An 18,549-nucleotide genomic window follows, 5' to 3' on the forward strand; every position below is an offset into this window, starting at 1 on the left:
CAGTATATAAGATCTAAGTTTTTATTTCTAGTGTTGGAGTCAATTTATATATTATGCTTTCTATTCATTTTTCTGTGATTATTTCCATTGCCTATAGTCTTGGACATTACATTTGTCAAGTGTATTTAATGAAAAAGGAAATAAAGTTTCCTCTTTCAATGCTGTATTTTTATGCAGGTTCTAACCCCACAGTTTGACCCTTTAACGGAGCAGCAGGTAGTTGCTGTGTGTAACCTGCAGCAATCATCTCAGCAAGCTGAAGATGCCCTTTCACAAGGATTGGATAAGCTTCAACAAACGCTTGCTGAGATACTGACAAGAGAACCGCTGGGTTCTTCCGGTACAGAGAATTATATGGAGAATTATATGGGGCAAATGGCAAATGCGATGGGTCAGTTGGATGCCCTAATAGGCTTTGTGAACCAGGTTTAAACTTTCCTCTCGTATTTGTGGAAGATCTTTGCTGTGCCCTTGATTGCACATTGCCTTTTTGTGAAACTGCAATTGTTAGCATCATTTTTTACATTTATACCACCCAAATTTTTGATATCACATAAAAAATACCACCATTTTAACTTCTAAAAAATGAGATACATCTTTTCATACGTAGGTAAAGTGGATTGTATGCAAACATTGAAGTTTAGCTGTTAGATATGTAAATACATAGAAATTGAGTGGTAGGGTCTGTAAATCTTCCTTAGTTTTTTCCCTGTCTAATTTTCAAGTTAATATTGATGTTAATGGAATCTAGGGCTCACTTGCAGGCTTGGCATTCCAATTTTCCTAGCAATTATGAAACTAGTTGATTTGATGGCAACCTAGTGGAACCTTAAATAATAGGTTTTATTTTTGCAACTGTTAGGTTGTCTCTTTGTGAAAGTCCATGTATTTGGAGTACTATTTTGAGTTTTTGAAGGCATACCTTGTGTCCAGTCATTTCCCTGTCCGACTCCAGTTAGATTCATTTAATAGATGTTCCTGCATTAGAAGAAATGTCTACACATCACCAGCGTAAGCTAAGAGGATTTGATTTTCGTGAAACTACTATAATTTCATAGTTGTTTATTTTAAGTTATGCTATAATGTTTAAGTTAAAATGATTTGTACTTACAAATCATAGATTATTGTTATTGTTAGGTTCTATATCAGTATCTATCTATCTATCTATCTATCTATCTATCTATCTATCTATCTATCTATCTATCTATCTATCTATCTATCTATCTATCTATCTATCTATCTATCTATCTATCTATCTATCTATCTATCTATCTATCTATCTATCTATCTATCTATCTATCTATCTAACGCACGCACGCACGCACGCACGCACGCACGCACGCACGCATATTTATATGTTAGCATTTAACATATATGTTTAACTCTGCTAGGGTTTCGCCCGATGGCGATTCTCCGTTAAATCCTTCGGCTTTCAATCCATCGATCTCGTCGTGCCTCCTCCTGACACTTTCGCATCATCGTTTTGTCCTGCCCGACGACGAAGGGCTTCTCTCCTTTGGCTTTTTCGCACATTGTCTCCTCCTCCTGACACTTTTGCGTCATCGTTTCGTCCTGCCCGACGACGAAGGGCTTGGGCTCCTCTGTTCCGTCATTTTCATCGAGTTGTGCCTGTTACGAGCTGGGTGCAGCTTTTTTGTTATGTCTTCCTCTGCTCGACTTTGAAGGGCTTCCCCTGATCCTCCTTCGGATTTCGCTCTTTCGCCGCTCCAAACTTGGGCCGTATCTTGCCTGGTGGAGATTGCCTCGACGCTCCGTTCTTATGCCAGTGCACTTTCCTGCGACAATCCTACCTGTGCCCCTATTTCACGTTCAGAGCTTGATTTTGGTATCGGTAAGTCCTACATCGTTCCACAATCCTTTCATGAGGCTCTTGAAGGTGGTGGTGATCACACTTTCATTAAAAAAGCTTGGTAAAAAAATGGGAAACCTACTCTTTTTCTCTTTGAGGTTGAAACCAGTATTCTTGCGTCTTCTAGGCTTTTTGTTCTAGTAGGGAAATTCATTTATGGTCACCCTAAACTTAAGATCATTCGAAAAGATTTTGATGCTATAAAGCTATCGGGTAGTTGAAATATTGGCTTACATGACGACCAACATATACTTATTTAGTTATCTCACGATGTGGATTACACTCGTATTTTTTTTCACGAAAGTTAATCAAGATTGACAATCATTTTATGAAAATCCTCAAGTGAACTGTCGACTTTGATGCAAAAACGGAGTTCCCTATCATTCCTATTTGGATAAAGTTTTCGGAATTAAAAATACACTTGTTCAACTTTGAAAATTTCTACTATTTAGCAACTGCTTACAGTATGCTCTCAATGTTGATAGTCCTACGCTTGCTTTCACCAGACCCTTTGTGGCTTCTGTGTTAGTTGAGAGAGATATCATCAAACCAACTCTGGATGAGATATGCATTGGATCCACACACAACGGGTATTCGCAAAAGGTTGAATTAGAATCACTCTCCTTATTTGTCTCATTGTAATATGTTTGGCTATAATTCTGCTATTTGTTATCGTTTGCATCCTCATTTAAAGCGAGATATTGCTAAAGATAAGCAACATAATCAAAAATCTCTTCATACTGAATTGGGGGTGGACTTCTTGCTACCTACCATCCCTGCTGAGGAGGTGCAACCCGACCCTCTTTCCAACACCGCATATACCTCTGCTCATCTGAATGACGTTGTTCCTGATGGGAAATTTTCTGATGACCCTCCTCTCAAACCTTTGTCTTTGTCGTCTCAGATGAAGAACATCATACCCAAGCCGTTCTACCCCTGGATGCTCCTGCTTTTGAACACTCTCTTCGAGCTACTGGATTGGAGCATGATACTCTGGAGTCTCATGAAACATCTCCCCATACTGCTAGTACTGATCCAACCGTGTCTATTCCACTCATTATTATTGAAGAATGATCACTTACATGTCAAGACACACGAGAGATAAAAGATCAACTGGTACAACAAGTACATGATTCCAATGTTCAGCAACTTACACATGCCCGACACACTTTAAACCAATCCGCTGATCAGATGAGTCAGTCTTCGGATGAGGAATAACAGGTCTATTCCATGAGGAAGAAGAAGAATGGAGGCCAAATCGAGCTCAGGAACTTATTGGACGATACATTAGTTACTACTGGCAATGACACTCATCTTACCAATTTGTTAGCTGGCTCCTTTTCTAGAATTAAAGGCAGAGGCAGGGCAAAATTGGGTCGCTCTTTAGCTATCTGATACTACATGTTTTGTCACTTTTGATTTTTGGGCTCCCATATATTTTGCTGTGTTTTGTCACTTGAGGGTAGGGTATCATGCTTAGGCCCTCATACAATCTATCTGCATATTTCTTTCTTTTAATATACTAGCCCTTGAGCTTTCTTATATATATATATATATATTAATATTATTATAAACTCCCAAGGGCTAATTTTATTGAAATAGAGATACATAGAGGTTGTATGAGAGGACCCAAAACAAGGTGTCATTCCCATACGATACATCAGACACTAGCATTCTAAATGGATGAAACATAAATAAAATACAAAAAAAAACAAAACTTGCATGAAATAAGCTGCTAGGCACGAGCCAGCTTGGTCTTGTCTCTGTCTCTGGTTCTAGGAGCGGAGATAGCTAACAAATTGCTGAGTGTCGTTCCATTACCCAAAGCTACTAGAGTATCATCCATTAAGTTCCCAAGCAAGGGTGTGCCTCCATTCTTCTTTTTCTTTCTAGATGTGTATATCTGTCATTCCTCATCCGAGGACTAATTCACCTGATCGGTGTGGTCAACAGATTGTTGGGCATGTAGGAGGAATGGGCCCCCAGCTTCTGACTAGCAATAACAACATTCTGATTCTGAAGAGGTGGTAAGCATGTCTCTTCAACACCTGATGCATCCTGGGGATGTGGAGCTTCAATACTATCCTGCTTATCGGACCCAAATAAATCATCTGTCAATATATCAGTCAGAAGAACAGAGACAGGATTGTCTCCGGTAGTGGGAGGGGGAGGTTGCATCGTATCAACCGGTGTTTTAATAGTCTGTGGAATGCACTCAGGAGCGGAAGAGGGACAGGTTTGAGGTGGGGCAGATCCATAAGCGTTTTTACTTGAAGGTTTTAAATTCGGATGCAACTGATAACATTGAGAAGGAGAATGTTCAAACATACGACATTGGGTACAATAAAGTAGTATCTGTTCAAGTTCTGTTTGCTGCCAAAATCCCTGATGTTGTGTGTCAATCCATATTTCTCCAGAAAAAGGTAAAGTAATATCTCTTTCTATCAAAATTCTGGCTTCTGAAGGCCGATTCAAATTCGCTGTAGACGTGTCAGCTTTGAGGGGTTTATCGTATACCATCGCTACAGCGAAGCGAAACTCTTGATCAAAAAGGTGGATCTTCAAACCTGGGAAGCACAGCCAACAACAATGGTAGGAAGTTTAGTACGAGGGTCAAAATCTATCGTCCATTTTAAAACCTTCATCACCTGGTTTTCTATTCGAAGAACTATTTTTGCAAACAATTGGGTGTAGTCTTCGTTTTTTGATAATTGAATAAGAATGTGACGACCATCCAATTTACGATCTTCCAACCCCCTTTCAGCTTCATTTGCTCAAAATCCTTTCGAATTAGCTCAAGTTTAGGGTTTCCATAAAGAAACTTACCTACTAAGAACATTTGGCAAGGCGCAGCTAGGGTGGAGATCTCTGCCTCAGTGAGAAAGATTGTAGGTTTGTCGTTTTTACGGGAAGTTTTTTTGAGAAATCTGGTTTCAATACTAAGAGCAAAATTAACGTGGTATCGTTTTGGAAACATCTTCGAAAGAGCGACAAAGACGGGGTTATCACTGGTGAGGGCGGCGGCGTACGAACGTCGTAAAGTCATTTCTTCAGGTCGATCGGCACAGATCCGAAATCAACGGCGCGAGGGCGAGATGTCGGCTTCTGTGAGGAGGAAGACGAAGGAGGAAATAGGAAGACGCGATGCGGTCTGTCGGCTTCGAACAGAGGCAACGAGATGCGATCCGTCGGCTTCGAAAGAGACGACGAGATGCGATATGTCGGCTTCGAACAGAGAGACGAGACGCGATCAGCAGTCGACTTCGAAGTCGCGAGCCGACGACGCCGAAATGCGCCATTTACATACATCACTCAATTCTTATGTATTTACATATATAGCACCTAAACTTTGATTTTCATAAGCTTTGCATATACCATACTATATATATAATGAAATCCATCCTTCCCGCTCTACTAGGGTTTCGCCCGAAGGCCAAACCCTGGTTTTGATTCCTTCGATCGGTCGTAAATCTTTTCTCTCGTGCTCGACGAACTTCCCGCACGACGACGACAAAGGTCTCTGCGTTTGTCATCTTCGACGAAGGGCTTCGACGCTGTCCCTTTTCGAGATTTCAAGCTGCAGTTTCGAACTTACCGCACTCGACGACGACGAAGGCCTCTACGGTCTTCGACAAAGGGCTTCAGCGCGGTTTCCTCAAGCTGCGGTTTTGTTTGCTTTTTTGTTCGTAGAAGGGCGCACCTTCTGCTCGCTTCCTACCCGACAGAAGGTTCCCGTTCGCCTGTCTGCTCTTCCTGCCCGCCAGACCATTTTTCTCCTGTCTTGTGAGGGAGATGGCCTCGATGCTCCATTCCTATGCAAATGCTCTTGCCGGCAACTTTCCTGCTCGTGCCCCTCCTCCAGGTTCAACGTCTGGTTTGCTATCGGTAAGTCTTGCAATGTTCCAGGATCTTTCTATGAGGCTCTTGAAGGTGGAGGTGATCACACATTTATTAAAAAGCTTGGAAAAAAATGAAAAGTCTGCACTTATTCTCACAGAGGTTGAGACCGACACTCTCACGTCCTCTTGACGCTTCTCTCTAGTGGGAAAATTCATTTATGGTCACTCAAAACTGGAGATCATTAGGAATGAGTTTGATACTATGAAACTATTGGGCAGTTGGAACATTTGACTACTTGACGGTAGACATATACTTATTCAGATATCTCATGATGTCGATTACACTCACATTTTCTCTCGAAAAGCTATCAATATTGACAACGTTTTATGAAAATTTTGAAGTAGACTGTCGGTTTTGATCCAAAAGCGGAGCCCCCTATCATTTCTGTTTGGATAATGTTTCTGAGGTTAAAATTACATATGTTCAACATGAAAATCCTCTACTCTTTAGCATCTGCTTACGGTAAGCCTTTTAAGATGGATAGTCCTACGTTTGTTGTTACTAGATCATCCGTGGCTTGTGTGTTAGTTGAGAGAGATATCACTCAACCAGCTCCGGATAAGATATGGATTGACACTATGCACAACGGGTATTGGCAAAAGGTTGAAATGGAACCACATCCTACTTATTGCTCTCATTGTAGTATGTTTGGCCACAGCTCTACTATTTGCTATTGTTTGCATTCTCATCTAAGGTCGAATATCGCTAAAGAACAACCACGTACTATCCCTGTTGAGAAGATGCAACCCGATCCTCTTCCCAACACCGCAGTTCCTGAAGAAGAACAACATACTACAGCTACAGATTCAGTTTTGCTCATACCACCCATTGTTATTGAAGACTCACTCGCATGCCAAGACACACGAGAGTGCTCCTTTGATCCAATAATAGATTAGCCGGTACAACAGGTTGTTGCTTCTAATGTCCAACAATCTGCACATCCTCCGCACACTTTAGACCAAGATCAAGTGAACCAATCTTCGGAAGAGGAATGACAGGTCTATTCCAGGAGGAAGAAGAAGAATGGAGGTCGACTCCAGGTCGGGAACAAATTGGATGATACATTGGTTACTTCTGGCAATGACAATTATCTTACCAACTTATTAGCTTACAATCTGGCTATCTCCTTTCCTAGAGCAAAACCAAATTGGGTTGCTCTCTAGCCACCTAATACTATGTATTTCTACATTTTTAGGCTTTTTATTTCTGTATCTAATGTACTTTTTAGTATTTTCTAGTTGTAGAACCCCTTGTGATTTTGTTGTGAGTAGGGTGTCATGTTTGGGCTCTCCATCATATTGTATCTGTATCTTAAAAACCCAAAAGAAGATGGTACATATAAGATCAATCGGGTCTACCTAATTTAATTTTGCCTCTGCCTTTAATTCTCAGAAGGGAATCAGCTAACAAATTGGTGAGATACGTATCATTGCCCGAAGTAACCAAAGTATCATCCATTAGATTATCATCCATTAGATTCATTTAGATTCATTAGCTCAAGTAGATCTCTATTTTTCTTCTTCCTCCTGGAAGTGTAGACCTGTCATTCCTTATACAAAGTTTGTTGCTCATTCGGATGAGATGGTAGTGCTGCAGTAGAAAGATTGCCAACAGTTATGCCCATAAGAGGTTCAAATGTATGTGAGGTAAGAGTTGTCGCCTCTACCCCTGATACTTCCTGAAGATGGGGAGCTGCAAGGTTCTCTTGATTATCAGTCTGTATAGGTAGAGGCCCTTCAGTACTGTTTTCAATATGGTTTAAAAGTGTAGGTTGCTCAGCAGGGCCATCTAGCTTCTCATCGATCGCAGAAACAGTATTTTCAGGGAGAGGGTCCACAGGGGTAATAGAATCAGACACCAAATCATGTCATGTTTCTCTCCAGGTGGAACAGATATATCCTAGATATATTCCTTATTCACTTGATTTTTAGATTTCAAATTAGGATGAAGCTTATGGCATTTATCAAGGGTATGCCCAAACATCTTACAATGAGAACAATAAGAAGGTCTATGCTTCATGATGATTTGTTGTCAATATTCATGATGAGTTGTGTCCAACCAGACTTCAGTAACATCAGGTAAAGTAATATCTCTTTCCACAAGTATTTTGGTCACATAAGATCTAGTAAGGTTGAAAGTGGGTAGATATAGCTTCATAGGGTCCCCAAGTATGTACCAATAGAGTAAAGAACTTGATGAAGAAGAAGGTGAAGCTTGAGACTAGATAGACTAAACCATACCGGTACAATAGTAGGTTCATGATTGGGGTCAAAATTCGGAGACAACTTGAGTAGTTTTATTGGTTTACTAACAATGCTGAGATATTTTTTGGAGAAAATTTGAATGTAGTCTTCAGGCACGGTTAACTAAATCAATACATGTCTATCATCCATGAGCCCCACCTTCCACTTTCCTGCTAATTTGAAATTATCAAAAATTTTCCTGATAACTTCCATATGTGGGTTTCCCCACTGAAATTTTCCAATAAGTACAAACTTGAATTTGTCAGTTAGGGTTGAAATTTCTAACTCTGAGAAAAAAAGTGTTGTCTTCTCATTTTTCCTACTTGCATTCTTAATAAAGGGGCAGTCACATGTACCAGCACGATACTTCTTATAACTTGAGGGAAAAATAACCGCTGTCTCTCCCTGAGGATTGCCCACCACGTGGGCAAAGGAGGTTTTGTCAGGTTCCACCGAAGAAGAAGGAAACTCCATCAAAGCAAGGAGAAGCCCTGCCAAGTCAGGTAGAGGGCAAAAAAGACGAGTCGAAGAGGTCGGGGCGAAGCTGCGCAAAAGATACGAACCGCAGAAGCTGCAAAACCGCCATTTTTTTTTTAAGAAATTACATCAAATTGGAAGGGCATTTTAGTAATTCCCTTGTTACCCAAAGCCCTAGTTCTTAAGCTATTGTTTGGGAGCTCAGCTCAACGGCTTCTCTTTTTACAGAGCGGCTTAGAGAGCAAGGAAAAGAGATTTGATCAAGTGTTTCAGTTTCTTCTTCTCAAGATTGTGAACGGAAGAGTTCGGATGGAGGGGATATGTGATTCCTTATTACTGCTGCAAGGGAAGATAGCAACACAAAACCGCAAGTATAGATCATCAAAGTGAGAAAACTAACGGATTCTTCAACTTATGTATTTGGAGTTTTTATGATGGAGAAATTTTTCTCTTTTCTCATTTGCTTTCTCTCTAGTTAAATTTCTCAAAATATTGTGAGTTCTTCACCACCCTCCTTAGTTTAGAGAAGAGAACATGATATATGCTTGTTAGTTATTTCTCCTCTTATTTTGTACTTCATATCATACTTTTAAGGATTGGGCTGAATCGATTTGCTTCATTAATCAACTATTTGAAAAATATTTATATTTTTTATGTGTGTAGTTTCAATATAAATAAATAAATAAATAAATAAATAAATATATATATATATATATATGAGTCACTTGAAATAGTTGAACTGGGATCAACATGGGCGCTTAACTTCCAGCGTCAACCAGAATAACTGCCCTAGTTCTTGTTAATATAGGTGTAATAATTTTATATAGGATTTTTTTTGGTTGCAGGTATTTAGAATGCAAACTGAATACAATGTATTTTAATTTCGCTATGCTGTCTGGTTGGTTGTAAAATAAATATAGTGAAATAATTTTTTTTGTGCTTGATTAGCAGTAAAATAAATCTACTAATATTTTAATTTAACCAATAAATTAAATCTGTATTGATGCAATTTCATTTTACCAGTACAGAGTTAATACTAGTTAAATTTGAAAAAAATTAAAACTCAAAAGCTAGGGTAATCTCTTTGGGTGATGAGGTTGGCAGTAGGGGACAAGAGAGGCTTTTTCAAGATGAATTGGGATTTTGAACAAACATAAAATTTCATTTAAGGACTAGGACAATGCTGTTGTGAACTGTTCAAAAACTACCATCTTTTTTTTTTTATTTCCAACACTCATTCATATAGTATATCCAGCTTTAATAATTTTGTGAAGAGAAGTTTGATGAAGGATGTCGCCGTTGCTCGGCATTGGTGCTATCATTCAGTAGCGGTGGTTGGTCGCAGGTGGTAGTTGTTGGTAGATAGAGCTATTAAATTCTTTGAGTATCCACACGCCCTCTTGAATATGTTAAGTAGGACCTATTTATATATTTATGGAGGTGTTATTCTAATTGTTGTGACGAATAATAAAAACAGTTCATCAAATAGTTTGCATTGTTCCTTCTTTGTCATTTTATATATTTTAGAAATCTTACCTTAATGATATTATAATTGAGTGATTTTGGACTCATCATATTCATCTCATCGAGATGCATGTTTTGACTATGATTTCCTAAAAATGATGTTCGAGTGTTCTCGGACTCAATTTCAGATGTTTTAAGGTTGAATACTTGCGTGAATTGAAATTTGAAATTTGATTCAATTTTTCAGTGGCATCACTGCAAGTGATGAAGTTAATATATGTGCTACAATAAGAAACCAATATTTGGTAGTGATCTTTTTAATTGCACTTTTCTACGTATAAGCCAGCTTGTAATTTTCTCAGGTGTAAACAATACTAAAACTATACAAGTTTTAGACACTTCTCTAACAAAGCTGCTTATTGACTGCATTAAAAGAAAGCTCAAGCAACCTAGAAGGCTAAAATCTTAAAGGGCGTTTCCAAACATACCACCCAATTCCTATGTATTTACATATCTAACACCTAAACATTGCTTTTTTCCATTGATACCACCCAAATACATCATATCACTTCAAAAATACCACCATTTTAACTTTAAAAATAAGTGAACTACATCTTTTCATGCATAGATAAGGTGGTATGTATGCAAAAATAGAAGTTATAGTTGTCAAATATGTGAATACATAGAAATTTAGTGGTATGTATGTCAGCCTTCCAATCTTATAACCATTGCCTTGGTTCACTAACTCTTTATGTTTTACTACCATACAACAGGCTGATCATCTGAGACAACAGACCATGCAGCAAATGTACAAGATTCTGACCACTCGACAGGTCGCTCGCGGATTGCTCGCATTGGGCGATTATTTCCAACGGCTCCGGGCATTGAGCTTGCTATGGGAAGCTCGGCCTTGCGAGCCAGCTTAGTTATAAACCAAATGTTGATGTTGAAGGAATGTTAGATTAGGCACTTGTAAATAGGAAGGTTAATTATATTGTTATGATGTTGTAAATTAGTGACAAAATTGTTTTTATTTTTTGTTTAGATGATATTTGCAGATTGGATCAGCTGTATTGATGAATTTGTGCTTCCTGTATGGCTGGATTTCTCTTGAAAACTGGACTGTAAGCATTTAAAAGTGAACTGCTGTGATGAAATGAGTAACTAAAAACTCCAATTGATATAGTACTTGCAGGAGGTTCTAAGACATGTTTGAAAGTAATATGCTAAGCGAAATTGCACAGCACTAAGTTCGACAGTAAAATGTTCCAACATTTCAATTTTTTGTGCGGTTTGTGGTCTTTTTGGAAGATATTCATATACATACCGCTCAATTTCTATGTATTTACATATCGCACACCTAAACTTCAATTTTTTATTTATGTATCACATTTTCTATGCATGAAAATTATTTCACCTTTGAAGAGTTAAAATAGTGGTAAGATTTGTGTGTTATAAATGTATAAAGAGAAATACAGGTGTTAGATATGTAAATACATGAGAATTGGGTGGTATGTATGTAAATGCTTCTACGGTAGGTTACGATAAAACCGTTGGGGGTTTTTAAAAGCTGAGCTTCTTCATGTTGGGTTGAAATGAGTTATTGAGTGTTATTATCTCAAATACTTAAATTTATAAACATAAATAATGTGTTGGATTCATATTTATATGTGAATTATGTAAAGATTTTGCTTGCAAGATTATGAAATGAGAGAAAAAGAGAAATAAAATATAAGAAGTTGCTCTAGAAGTTATTAATATCAAACAATTATCTTCACCTTAGATTTTGACTCGGCCATGTATCTATAATTGAATAAGTTATATGATACTGGTTATTGAAGGAGGCAAAGTCCAAAGTGGAGATAATTGTTTGAAATTGTATGGTTCTTCGCTTTCTAGTGGCCTTTGTTCCTTCAAATGAACAAATGCTAGTATGTTTATTTTTTAGTTATGGAAGCCCGAATGCAATCATATATTTATAGTTGTGATGGGAATGACATAGTAAGAGAACCTTTGTTTGAAAATGAATAAGATTTGAGCACTATATTAAATGTTCTATACACATTTGAACAAAGATCAAACATTTGTTTCAAACTTGGGGTACAATCTTATATGCCAAATTAGAATTAGAGCCTTCCTTGAACTAAATTCAAATCTTTTTAGAGCCTTCTTTGCTCTCTTTATATTATATTTAGATTGATGACATCAAAGGAGGCAATGATTGTACTCACTCATATGAGAAGAAAATTAATGCTATTATTCGATTGATTTGATGTAGCTTATGATCACCTAATTTCGGCTCCAATTAGTGCATTATCATGGCTATAATTCTTTTTGATATAAAAAGCTATCATTTGAGTTTGAAATAATCTATCAAGTAACTTATTGTCATAAAGTGTTAATATAATGTTATTGATGGGTCCTTTAATTTATTTGAGTAGTTAATTTATGTAGTATTTGTTATACTGTTGAGTGGTTTGTTTTTATATTATAATGTTAGGGGGACAATACATGGAAATTAACTAGAGTTTTTGGACAAGCTCAAAAATTTCTTTCTAATTCTCAGATAAAAGTTGTTGATACTCAATAAAACCTAACAACTCATCAAAAACTCTTATTGAGTCTTCATGACTTCAAACAACTTTTTTTTGGTTTGATAATTTCATTATGATGCTCTTTCATTACTATCTGATCGGTGTCCACTCATTATTCAGATGCAGTAGACTGAGCATTTAGTGCTTCAAACAGTTTTACATATTTATGGACAAGAACACTGGAATGCTTCTTTTATTCACCCAGGGCAAGCTGATCCTTCTCTTTTTGTCTCACTAATCGAGATGGCTCGTCTGGTAGGATGATTATTTGCAGTTTACTATCTTTCAGCTCTGCTTGTTGTCAGGTCTTCTCTCGTTCCAATTATCTTAGCAACTTCTCATAATTTTAAGCCAGCATGCATCATCAGTGAACCTCGCCTATAACTCTGCATTTTCTTTATCAAGGGCCACCACCATCTTTTCTATCACAAAATGGGCCTTCTAAAGTTTGTCAAAGTCTCGAAGAAACTAGAAATATGACTAATACATTGTATAGCCTTGGTGCTAGAAGACCCCCATACTCTTCATTCATGTAAAGTGGAGTTTCGTTGTTTTGCAACAAATTTCTTTTCTCTCAAATATTTAGAGCTGATAACATAACCCAAAAGGTAAGGGACACTAGAGTACCCTTCCTTGCACATTCAGTCCTGAGTAAAGTGGACCAACACAGGGACACTAGAGTACCCTTCCTTGCACATTCAGTCTTGAGTAAAGTGGACCAACCTGGATATTTTTATTATTTATCAGAGTCATACTACCACTTATGTCAAAGTCCTCTAGGGACAAAACCCTCTTAGAAGATGCATTATTGACTTTTGCACTCTTCATTTTCTTCTCCACCTTTCATTTTTTTTGCCTTTATCGGCTGGCACTCTTCATTTTCTTCTCCACCTTTCATTTTTTTGCATGAATCATTATAAGGACCCTTTTATTACTACAACTTTTCCTTTATCGGCTCGGGTCTGATCATAAGCTTGAGAAACTGCCAACCACTCCCTTAGCTTGAGGGCAATCTGCTCCTTCACATGAACAAATCTTTCAAGTTGGGATAAGGGAGCATGATCTTCATCATTCTCTTCCTCATCAAGAATGATAAGATTGGTTAGACCCTGAGGATCCAACATTAATGCCACCTTTTATGTCTACAGGTGCATGTGTTCCTAATTTTATTGACAACTCAAAGGGAGACCTTGACACTTTTTTTGAGAAACTAATAACAAACACAACTTTAAAATAACTCAATGGCATAATGACATCATCTTTAGCTATCAGGTCGTAGTGAATACTTTCACATTTAATGTTTATCCCTTAAGACAATCATAACTGAATGTCTTCATCATGGGTAGATTGAAGATACATGATGCTTTCATATCCATGTAAAAGATTGGGCTAAGTAAGGATCTCCCACTTGCCATTATTCTTAACGATGTCAAATGTTTGCTTCCAATCCCATACCTTATTTTCTAGACCAAAAAACTTGAGAAGGGAAAAGAAAATTGTGCTGCCAACATAAATTTTTAGTTGAATCATGCTTCCAAAAATGTTCATAGGCCATAACAACTTCATAATTTTAAAGAACAAAATCATGTGCATTAAAATAGCTTTCAAGTTAAGTTGAACTTGGGCGATCACTAAATCATAGAAGTTCACACCTCTGACAGCTTCTCGCATAAGGTGAAACTAGTACTAAGTCTGAACTGATCATAATAACAACATAATTCTCCTCCACAAAAATGTTTGGTGCCTCTTCATTTGGGGCTAGCTAGAGTGTCATTAAATCATTATAGACACTCATTGCCTACAACTCTACTAGGACATGAGTGTTCAAGATAGATATGGTCGTAGACTCTGCTTTCAAATGCTCTGCGCTACACTTCTCTATTTCAATAGTTATCTCCTCTATGGGAGTGAATCCTAAAAATAAGCTATGGTGGCGGTTCCAAGTGCTTAGACACATATGGAAAAATCATCCTTGAACAAGTGCACTCTGAGAAAATAGGCACAAATAAGAATAAAAGTGTGTGTGAACTCAAAACTCCCTTTATATCCTACCCAAACTAAGGGACATAAGCGAGAATATACAAAAAATGTAATTATTATGACACTTTAACTATTTGAGCATGGACCAACTATCTTCAAAGGAAAAAGTAAATAGTAAACAAACAATGGACTCATGAACTTGTACAAAAACATCATTCATGTATTGTGAACAATCACATCATCCTTTATAAGAACTTAAAACAAAACAAGATAAAAAAAAACTAAAGTAGTTTTCACAATCACATCATCCTTTATAAGAACTTAAAACAAAACAAGATAAAAAAAAACTAAAGTAGTTTTCAATGTCGCATCATCCTTAATCTCTGATGTGTCGGGCTCATTGACAAGATTCAATACATATCCTCCCATTTATGACCCATAACACTTTTCTTTACCAAGATTTTAATGCATGCACATAATAATCCATCAAGATATCCTAATATGCTAAAGACAATGTAAGGGAGTCAAGGAGTTCACCTTTAATTTACCGACCTTCGAGTTGCATTTTCAAATTTACGACCTCAAATTGTAAGCTTTTTACCAGTTCATAACTCTATATCACCCTCTTCACTAATTATCCAATTTCAAAATCTCTTAGATGGATTGTCTCTTTCATCTTACTGCTATGATTCAAGACTGAAGCAACATTCAGCTTGTAGTCTTCCAAAGCTCCTATCAGTAGTTCTTTTTCTAGCATCTCTTGTCAGCCTCCAATTCCTTCATCTGCTTTTGAGTGTCCACTGTTTCTCTGATCTTTTTTGAAATCACGATCTACATATTAACATTCATCCTTCAAAGCCATCAATTTCCTTCAAAGCCACCGTATCAATTCACAATTCCTTGACTAACCTAGTTTATGTTTGTGTTTTTTCCCTCAATTTAGCTCAAGCGAGCCCTGATTCTTGACATTCTTTTTGGAGGGTACAGTAGGATTGACTCATCATATATGCCTAATGCCAAGTGCATGTAGTGTTTTTCATAATGAAAACATGCATATTACCCTCACCAATATTAGTAGTCGTCATACTTAAATGTGTCGAGTTGATTACCAAACCCAACTAATAAGATCAAGTTGAACATTCACTCTTTGATAACCAATCTTGTGTCGGGTCTATCTTCGCCTTGGTTTTTTTTTCCTTAGTGAGGATGATGCTAACTCCGTCCAAGGGAGCTCTTTAGGAGTATTTAGTGAAATGACTTTCCTCTTTTTAGCTCTACCATAAAGCCCTTATTTCTCTGAGTTAGTTTCAATAAGAGCCTTCTATGGCACCGATTGAACCTTTGTTCCTACAATCAACCCTAAAAAATTAACTTATCTGGCACACTCATTTGAGATATCACTAGCTCCTGAATTAGTATAAAACTCAAGTGGGCCACACAACCTACCCTTTAATAAAAGTTCAATCTCTAATCTTCATCTTCTTCCTCTTCCCCTTCACCTATTCTTTTCAATATAGTAATCGTGATCCCCGCTCTGGGAGTCGAGGGCCCTGCACCATATGTCTCATGACTCACTATCATGGCCAGAGGATTTTCTCCTTTGCACTATATGGGTAAGGAAGGGGCAAAATCACCTTGACTCGTTCATAAAAAGATGCAACAGACCTTATTCATTCATTTGAGTCAAAAAAAAGGGAATAAATAGGTTCAATACTCTGTGAAAGTTTCGCCTAAGAGAGTCTAAAGCACCAAGAAAATGACAAACTTACCTCCCAACATCTCCTTTAGGAACGTAAAAGAAGTGTGTCTCTTAACATCAATTTCTACCGACTTTAAAGATTCGTGGCTCTTTTGGTCCTCAATTTTCCATTGAATAGAATTGGACGAGTCACCTAAATAAGGTTGTGATCTCATCAAAATCTTAAAACTACTCCAACTACGAGCAAAACAAGACTTCTTCCTCTTGACCCCTAGTCTCTATGTTTAAAAAAAATATCATAATCCTGCCAGAATATATTTTTCTTATTATTAAGTCAGAGCTAATTTTCTCCACACTATCCCATAGAAATTCAAAATATTCACACTTGTTACATGAGAAAAATATGAGGCCCAACCCAAAATGGTCCTTATAATAATACATTTTATGATCATAAATAATATAGGGAGCTTTGTCATCCCTAGTCGGTCGTAGAATCACAATATTGTCAAAACACATAGGTTGATTGTGCTTTGATTATAGCTCATTGTCCATCACAATCCCTTAAATAATTAGCTAACAGGAAAACCACACTACTATACTTCATACTTGTAACAATCCTTGGTAAAGTGAGAAAACTACTACAACATGCTATGGAGGAAGGCCAGAGAATTCAAGAACTTTCTTAACATATGCAAAAGGGATAAACATAATAAATATTCATATCTCCCTCAATGGGACACTCAAACACTAATATCCTTTTCTATACACACTCTGAGAGAGACGAAACGTACATGCTTCAACTAATTATGCATTTCCATTAAACTGTGAGAAATGGTAACACAAAAGGAAAAAAAATGGACAGACACTTTGACACAAATTATAACAAGCAAATAGATAATTAGTAATAGACATAATGGAAATAAAACGAGCTGATGAGACAGGAGTCAATTGATAATTTTTTTCTTCTACATTATCGTCACATTACAACAAATAAAAAGATAAAAAAAAACAACAAAATATGGTAAGAAAATAGAAAAAAATGGAGGTTCTCCTCCCTCACGCCATTCAAACCGATCTTTCTTTACTGAAGGAGATGTTGCAAAACTAACATATCATCGATCATGAGCTGATTTGACCAGCTCAACTAAAGGCACCGTTGGAGGAGTGCAAGCTTAGCCTCTAAATCTCCCTATCATTATTGGGTCTCTTCATAAATCTTCAAATTATCCTTTAACAAGGCTTCTCATTCAGTTATTCAAACTTTGGTCTTCTTGCTGATAGATGCCTCCAACTCAATAACTCATTCTTTGAACCTTAAGTTAGTAACTATTATTTAGTTTAGCTGCCAACAATACATTCTCTGGCATCCTAAAGGTCTTCCTCCATAGTAGCCAACCATTCCTTCATGTCACCTCGAGAATCCTGGTATTCCATTCCTTGCATGCATGAATAGCCCATAGTCGAGTCAACAAGCATCAAACTTCTTTCAACAAGCATTGATGCCTCCTTAAAATCCAGGTAACTATAAGTTGTGATCAGCACCAAGATTGATTCCGCATCAACATTCACATGTAGGAGACATTCCACTTCATTTTTATTATGTACCCCTGCAAGCAGAAAAATATCATACTTGGTAATAAAAATAGAGTTCAAGCTCACTAATCAGGTTTATGCTACCTCCCAGAGACAAGTTAACATGGAAATGCTCCCGGGACTTCTGCTTCTGCACGTTGTCTAGGACCACAAGCATTAAATCCAGTGGAATTCCTAGAAGAGATTGTGTTTTCTACTCACTAGTCAATTGATGCATTTACATTTGATTAAGACAAAAAAAAAAGTCACAGTGAAGTCACCCAATTCCTTAGATTTGTATTACTTTCTAAAATGTGATACATGACACCCTTACAGTAAGCTGAGTTTAGGATGCAGCATGGTACTTTTTTCCTTCAGTATATCATATATGTGAGAGGTTTGTTCTTCAACAGGATCGTTCAAATCAACGACAGTGCCTGTAGAATAACTATCTCCAGTTGGAAGTACCACCCTTACATCACTCGAAGCAACCTCCATCATCTCACTTAGATTGAGGTATGAGATTTAAACATCTTTGGAGAAAAGATCCTAGAGGAGTCCTTTCCTTGAATATTCCCCTCTCTTTGGTCGGTCTACTATTCTTTCTCAATTCCTTCTCTCTAGACACCTCCTCCTTCCTCTTGCTGAGGGCATTTGCTAAGAAAATCTCTTCTGAGACCTTCACCTTAGCCTGAGGAAAATGCCTCAAACATGGAGATCAAGGATAATAATCTTAAAACAAAGGAGAAG

General features: G+C 37.4%; 1 protein-coding gene across 3 annotated transcripts in view; it reads left to right on the plus strand.

Annotated features, from left to right (window-relative positions):
• Nucleotides 1-11,027, plus strand: part of LOC110022479 (transcription factor TGA1-like) — a 35,449-nt gene extending 24,422 nt beyond the window's left edge. For all 3 annotated transcript variants that reach the window (XM_020721438.1, XM_020721436.1, XM_020721437.1), the window contains 2 exons: nt 178-426; nt 10,728-11,027. In XM_020721438.1, the coding sequence (XP_020577097.1) occupies nt 178-426; nt 10,728-10,880 (402 nt within the window). In that variant the 3' untranslated portion in view covers nt 10,881-11,027. The remainder of the gene's footprint in view (nt 1-177; nt 427-10,727) is intronic.
• Nucleotides 11,028-18,549: the final 7,522 nt, after the last annotated feature.

Source organism: Phalaenopsis equestris, unplaced genomic scaffold (assembly GCF_001263595.1).
Source record: "Phalaenopsis equestris unplaced genomic scaffold, ASM126359v1 Scaffold000192, whole genome shotgun sequence".
NCBI classification, from domain to species: domain Eukaryota; kingdom Viridiplantae; phylum Streptophyta; class Magnoliopsida; order Asparagales; family Orchidaceae; genus Phalaenopsis; species Phalaenopsis equestris.